We start from the raw sequence: 7,500 nt of genomic DNA, 5'->3' as shown, positions 1-7,500 counted from the left end.
TTTTTGGATACCAAGAGTACTTACTAAGATCTACTTTCTCTGGATAGTTTTAAACCACGCAAAATTATCCCTGTATTAGTAAGCATCACCAATAGGAAATCCGAGTATCTCGAGATGGGCAGAACGTATGCGCAATAACAATAGTAGGCACCGTCCTTAATCCACAAATTTGTGAGCAATAGAACTATAAGTTGACCTTAAAATCTTGCCTTGCCTTCACTGTACCCACCTCATAGAGTTTTACGCGATACTCATCAACACTGAGCTGAACGTCATCATCAAGTGCTGGAATCACATCGTAGTCCATTGATGGCTCTTCATCAGGGTTATGAAATCTTGCCACAAATGGATGCTTCAGTGCTTGTTCTGCTGTCAGTCGCTTATCAGGGTTAAACTGAAGTAACTTCTTGAGCAAATCTATACCATCTGGGGGAGCATTAGGTATGACTTCTTCAAGACTCTTTTTGGGTTTGAAAGCCATTCTGTCCAGTACTGATGAGCTATACTGTGACTTAATACTGTCTATATCTGTTGGTAAAGAAAAATAACAATTCTCAGTAATACCCATTTCATAGTTATTTTAGCATGCAATGGGCAGGGTTCTTGCTAAGTTTTTGCACAGGAGGTAAAAAGCCAAAAATAGCAGGTAACTTTGTTACCTGCCCCTGCACGAGCTAGCGAGCTCAAGTCTTAACTTGACGTTCCTATCGATCACTGTCGCGTGCCAGGGGCTGCTAAATTAATTTAATACTCAGCACAAAGAAAATAGGTCATGCTATTTCATTGATTTTCACTCACCACCGCTTTTCTTACGCTTTGGTTGAAAACCAAATCTGTCGTTTTCTACGCGTGGATGCCGGTTTCCCCTGGCCGTGGGAGGAATGGGAAGGAAACATGGCGGACATCGTTTCAAGGGGTGAGTTGGCAAAAACAAGCTGGATTGCTTTAACAAATGGTATATTTTCGAAGCGATAACATGTGCCAGATATCTTCACAGGATTGATTGGAAGAGGAAAGCAATATTTTCTCGTACACGCAATGTCATTTCACCTTTGAACAGACGAACATTCGTTGGATAATTTCAGTAAATATTTCAGTGAAACAGCCGGTAACATTACGTGAACAGCCGGTAAAAATAACCAGTTACCAGCGCTTAACAAGAACCCTGATTGGGTAAAGAATCTGCTAATTAACAGATAAGCAAGATGTGTTGAGGATTTTATTGAAAACAAGCTCAACTCATCTGAACGTTTGCCATAACATCTGAAAGCATTGCAGAGTGCTTTTTGATAGACTGTACCTGTCTTTGCAAATTAGTTATTGGTTAACATTGTTTTCATTAAACTTACCCTGTCTTGATGGAGTAGGAATTATTGTCATTATTCTTTCAATTTGATCCAGAGTTGATGTTCCAGGGAAGAGTGGCTTTCCTGCATAAAAAATTACGAAGTATTTGTGCTGGGAAGCTCCGTGACAAGGAAGAAAGGGAGAGGTGTGCTATTTTTCTAACAAGAAGATATAAGGGTTTGAGGTGTAAACTGCCATAAGTAATACATATATTGATACTGACCTAACAACATTTCTCCTAAAATGCACCCTAAAGACCACATGTCAACACCCTTTGTATACCTTTGATAAAATAAGACAAAACATTTATTAAAAGTAATTATTATAATTCAATTCTGACAATCACCAAGCAACCACCTGTATCAAGACTGAATGCAAAATAGTATTTTAATGCATGTGTGTTTCTGTTCAAACAAAACAACTCAAAGTTTGGTTAACATAGTGAGTTCTTCACTGCATAGATTGATAGATGCTAAACAGACTTAAAATGCTTTATGTACCTTGGAGAAGCTAAGAGAATTTCAGGTGCTCTGTACCAACGAGTGGCCACATAATCAGTCAAGCTAGGATCACCAGCCTCTTGTGTCATACATGTCACTGACCGAGCAAGGCCAAAGTCACAAATCTGTAAAACAGAAAGCATTAATATACTGGTAACACTATTCATCAGACACAAGGTCCCACGATTTATGAGTCAAAAAATGGTCAATGAGTCATGAGTCAATGAGACTCACAGTCAATATAGCAATAATTTATTGATTAAGCCTAAGCCATTGTTTCAGTGATTAGGCCTAAGCACTCTCTGAAATGTTAGCTTTCATTTTATGGTTAGGGTTAGGGTTAGACTCACTGACTCACTGACTCGTTGACTCATAACTACTTGATACTCAAAGGTACCTTATTACCATTCAAATGTTATTAATTTGTTGACAGACTTACTTTGACGAAACACTCTGTATCCAAGAGAACATTGCTTGGCTACAACATAACCAAACGTACTGGAAATCAGCCAACTGACTACAACTAGCATAAAATATCTTATAACAGGCAGTTACATGTACCCCAACATAAAACTGTCAAAACAGGGTGTTACAGCTGTAGAACTTTATAAAATCAATCACTAACACGTTTAGGTACGGAAGTGTGCACCAAACAGATGCGGAGTTGTTTTTTGTTCAATAAGAGACACTACACCCCAGTCCCAAGTTGTTCAAAGTCCTGATAACTTAATTTATCTGACCCCAGTTGTTCAAAGGCTGGGTAACTTTACTGACAGTCGATAAGTTCTTATCCAGTGCATCAAAAACCAGACTTGATATTAATTCCATTGACTTTGTAATTTCAAAATACCTTTTGATCTCGATGAATAACATTTCCAGAGTGCAGATACATGGCTGCTTTTAATATCTGCAAGATAAGTGGCAAACACTTATTAAGAATTTAATGACATCATCATGAATCATGTGACATTAAGATCAAAGACATTGTGATATTCCTTTTGGCTTTACTTCCATTAATGAAGAAAAAATATTTTGGCTTTTTACCAGTGGTTTCAAGATCCCATAGACAACTGTGTTAATTTTGATACAAGATAAGTTGAGATTCTTATGCCATAATTTAACTAACGGTTACATGCTTTATCTCAAAAATTTATGTTTGAAGCAATACAATTCATAGTCACAAAATAAAGAAATGTATGTGTGATGACATCATCCTAAATATCAAATAAGATCTGTGGGAATTAGATTTTAATAACCACATGCGGCAATATCAACCATACGAAAACAATATTGACATGTTAGCAATACATGTAAATTGAGCATTTAATAATTTTTATTAGGGGTTCTTATGATTAACTAAACCAAAAACAATATACACATACTAGACAAAGTACATTGTTAAAAATGATTCTGACTTCAAGAGATGCGATTTCTGTGGTTTTGGTATGGTCACTGCTGGTAAGAGTCAAGAGTTAATAAAAAGGAAATCCATATTAAGTTTGTGTTCAAATTATGCTTCTACATGTGGCATGTGTGCACATGCATGAAACAACACACCTCATAAAACAACTATAAATTATTGTGATTGTTCATGGTTATATGTTTAGGCACCTTACCTGGTACATTATATATCTTTTGTGTATATCTTTCAGAATATTGCCTTTCTTTATAACATTATGTAGATCTGTATCTGCAAAAAAAAATGTTAACTTGTCACTTGCACAATGAACCAATGAAGGCTGAATTGAAAATAATCAACACATTTGACCAGGTATTTTGATGACCTTTCAACATTTTAAGTTGCGAAGAAAAAAAAACGTTTTTGTTAACATGAGATCAAAATTTTACATTTCACCACAAAAGTTAGCAGCTTGTTCAGCATATGCTCAATAAAGCATACCAAAATCGATAATTCGACTGGCATTCTTGTTGCTGATTTATTTTCAGAACAGGTACAATATCCCATGTGGGCAAAAATAAAAGACGACTGAAGTCTGCCCCTTTCATATCTCTTCATATGTGCACTGCTACTCTGGCGGAATTGGTTTGAAATAAATTTCTCAAGATCTCAATTTCATATGAAGACGTCACTTGACTCAGACGTTATATTGAACTTTCAAACGAACTACGTTGGTCACGATATATGAAGAAACCATAATGCTTTGGCTTAATTAACCACAGTCAAAGTTCCTTTTGCAAAATTGCCAACATGAGTTCAAATATATAATTTTGAAAAACAAAGTATGACAGTTTCAAGTTGACGTGGCAGTTGAAACAAATCACTGAAATTACGAAATGTATCTGCCTCGGGGACCAAATATATCTACTTGAAAACTACGAAGTTCCGAGACAAATGCCCCAATTAAGTAATGCAATCAATATTTACTCCAACATGCAAATCAGTCCTTGTGGCGCTCAGCAAGCGGACGCTACCGTATCACACCTCGAGTTAAAATGACTCACGTATACAATTTATAACAACAGTAAGTCTTATCGGCTCGCTTAACAGGGCGAAAAATTGCGGAAAATACAAAATGGAAACTATGTGAGCTCTTAAAAATAAACTCTATCATGTAAGATGACATCCACAACGTTGGCAAAACCTTGGAATATAAGCTTAAATAATATTAAGCTTACCCATATATTCGAAAACCAAGTAAATATCCTTATCATTGTCTGCTTTTATCACATTTAGAAGTTTTATGACATTTTCGTGGTCCCCAAATTCCTGGAATTAAACAAGAATCACTTGTGAGATGCAAACCGGCTAAAAAATCGGAGGCGGAAATCGGATCGACTAAGATCGGTGCGGAAGAAATGTATGGCAATATAACTTATATCTAGTTTTATCTTTACAGGGAAAAAATACTTGAGATACCCAGCTGTAAAACAATGAACATACCTGAAGAAAACAGATTTCTCGAAACGTTCTCTGAAAAGCAAGAAACAAGAATGATAAATAACGTAACAGTGTTGCGATCGATTCATTCAATGAAGTCGAAGCTAAGCTTATACACAGAAAAACATAGCGTGTTTTCCGACATACCTGAGCGTCTGTTTGGTTTCTAAAGGCATCAAAAATCTTTTTTACAGCGACAACTTCTCCTGTGCGCCGATCTATCGCTTTCCAGACGATTCCGTATGCCTGTAAACAGAGATAAACATACGATGAATGAAAAGCTATCACTTAGAATTGCGCCGTCCACACTAAATACGACACAACAAAGAACCAACCCCTTTTCCCAAACGCTTCTTAATTTCATATTTCTTCGTGATATGTGAGTCTATTTCGGCACTCATGGTATATAAATCTTGTCGCAGGCCACAGCAGACCACCTCACCATGAATTTTGTCAAACTGTGTGAACAAAGAGACGATTCTCGGTGGTTTAAAACAAAGTACAATCTATTCTGTGTTCTGATTGGCTGAAGGATATGGTTTACAATAAATAGTCGTCATGACAGCAGCCAAAACCCAAAACCAAAGGCGATGATTACGTCATCAAGTCCGTTTTAGAAAAACGTCTGAAAAAAAGTTATCATTACTTTTGATCGATTCATAAATTAAGTAAGATGCGTCATTAGGATTCCCGAATTGCGTTATCAAGAAGAAACGAATTGAATTAACAGCAGAAATTGTGAAGCATTACGCTAAACATTTCATTGTCATTAGCATTTTCGTGTGAGGCGCCGAATAACGAGTTCAAGTATTAAAAATTAGTGTGTTCTAATGTAGAAACGATTTTCAATCACAACTCAATCGTCCACACGGAAATACATCCCTGACAATCCCTGTAAGACAAATTCCAAATTCTGAACCATAAATCGGTGGCACCCTTCCGAGTCTGTACCATGTATTTTTGTCGACATCATAGCCTGCGTAGCTAGCTGGCGGTATATTGTTGGCTTGAGAGGCAAATACAAGTACCGCGCGGAGAATGGAGAGTGCACAGCGCCACACCCCATTCACCGCCAGCAGGCTATCGGCATCACAAATGCAGGAGACTCATCTAATAAGAGTAGACTGGATGAACTAACATTGTCTTTATTGAATCACCGCGCGGACTATTACACAAGATAAAAAAACATATATACATAAAAAAATATTTCTTCAACTTGTATTTGCTAACTTTATCATTGCCTTTTCTGTCCGACTAGTTCGGTGATACCAAAACAATTAAACCCTTCGCCCTCAAGGGCCACGGGTCAATACTGGCCGTCGCCCTTGCGGGCAACGGGTCTAATTGTTAGTTATTAGCCCTTATTAAATTTTTGGGATCCTTGTAGTCTACGACGGCGACGGTCGACGAAAACGTCATCTTAAAGCCTAGTTTTCATATCTCGGGAAAATCCCAGATGATCGGGGATTTCGCAGTTTCACGACCATCCCAGATTTTGCCGACTAATGAAAACCATAAATCGTAGACATCCCCGATAATCTGCGATGGTCGGGGACGAATCGGGAAAATAGGAAGCGTTTCTATTTTCCCGACGTGTCGCAGACTTTTGCGATCGTCGGCGATCATTCCCGACATATGAAAACTCAAATTTGTACAGTCGGAGACGTCGGCGTCGGCTCGTTACCAATCCTTTAAAATTGCAAGTTTCAAGATTTGGCGAGCTGTTGATTTGGCGCACTTTCCATTTACCTGGGACAACCGTCTGGCGATTTTCCGATGTGTCGGTAAATTAAGCCTGTTTTCATATGTCGGGAAAATCCCAGACGATCAGGGATTTCACATTTTCCCGACCGTCCCAGATTTTGCCGACATATCGAAAAATCGCCAGATGCTTGTCCTAGATTCTCCCGATGGTGACTTTGGCGGAAAATGGAAAGTGCGCCAAAAATTGAAACATGCAATTTAGAGGATTGGTAACGAGCTAAGAACCATCGCCGACGTCCCTGAAAGTTCATATGTCGGGAATAATCGCCGACGATCGCAAAAATCTGGGACACTATGACGTCGGGAAAATAGAAACGCTTTCTATTTTCCTGATTCGTCCCCGACCATCCCAGATTACCGAGGATGTCTACGATTTATGGTTTTCATTAGTCGGCAAAATCTGGGATGGTCGGCAAACTCGTCTGGGATTTTCCCTACAAATGAAAACTAGGCTCTTCCGCGATTATTCAGTCTCGTTCACGTCCTACAATATGGGCGAAGTATCCTAAAAATAAACTGGAATGAGCGGTTTCAGAGTGAAAAGAGAGAATGAAAGATTCTCTGTTGCATGCTTACGTTGTCGTCAAAACCTCAAATTTGGTGATTTCACGTCGTCGTTATGCAGAGGACCGCAAACCGTACTTGCTAAAATCCGTGCTGCACGATTATTTATGCTCTTTTAACCAATGATATTATTGTTTAGTGGTGTTTGTCGTCGTAGTCGTAGTCGTAGCCGTCGTCGCTTCTTAAACTCCCTAAGGGAGCTTAAGCACGCGCGTTTTTGAGACGCGGACGACAAGAGAACATTTAGCGTGCCGGGGCAGTGGTGTCTCCCAGATTTTTACACCAATCATCTCTGATGGAGAAAAAATACTTAGCAATGTAAGTGTGGTTGTGCGAAGACAAGTTAAAAGGGAAAACAGCTCACTTCCGGTTGCCGTCCGCGTCTTAAAAACGCGCGTGCTTAAGCTCCCTAATATTATATTATCA

At 38.6% G+C, this 7,500-nt stretch overlaps 1 protein-coding gene across 1 annotated transcript in view; it reads right to left on the bottom strand.

Moving 5' to 3' along the window:
- Window positions 1-5,240, bottom strand: part of LOC138047588 (extracellular signal-regulated kinase 2-like) — a 10,370-nt gene extending 5,130 nt beyond the window's left edge. The window contains exons 1-11 of the mRNA XM_068894504.1: window positions 5,082-5,240; window positions 4,894-4,992; window positions 4,750-4,779; window positions 4,485-4,575; window positions 3,464-3,537; window positions 2,698-2,754; window positions 2,287-2,325; window positions 1,848-1,972; window positions 1,571-1,629; window positions 1,350-1,430; window positions 230-528 (exon numbers count right to left, since the gene is read on the bottom strand). Of these exons, the coding sequence (XP_068750605.1) occupies window positions 230-528; window positions 1,350-1,430; window positions 1,571-1,629; window positions 1,848-1,972; window positions 2,287-2,325; window positions 2,698-2,754; window positions 3,464-3,537; window positions 4,485-4,575; window positions 4,750-4,779; window positions 4,894-4,992; window positions 5,082-5,147 (1,020 nt within the window). The 5' untranslated portion in view covers window positions 5,148-5,240. The remainder of the gene's footprint in view (window positions 1-229; window positions 529-1,349; window positions 1,431-1,570; window positions 1,630-1,847; window positions 1,973-2,286; window positions 2,326-2,697; window positions 2,755-3,463; window positions 3,538-4,484; window positions 4,576-4,749; window positions 4,780-4,893; window positions 4,993-5,081) is intronic.
- Between the last annotated feature and the right edge of the window lie 2,260 nt (window positions 5,241-7,500).

Source organism: Montipora capricornis, chromosome 4 (genome assembly GCF_036669925.1).
Source record: "Montipora capricornis isolate CH-2021 chromosome 4, ASM3666992v2, whole genome shotgun sequence".
Taxonomy (NCBI): domain Eukaryota; kingdom Metazoa; phylum Cnidaria; class Anthozoa; order Scleractinia; family Acroporidae; genus Montipora; species Montipora capricornis.
This window is presented reverse-complemented; position numbering and strand designations above follow the sequence as displayed.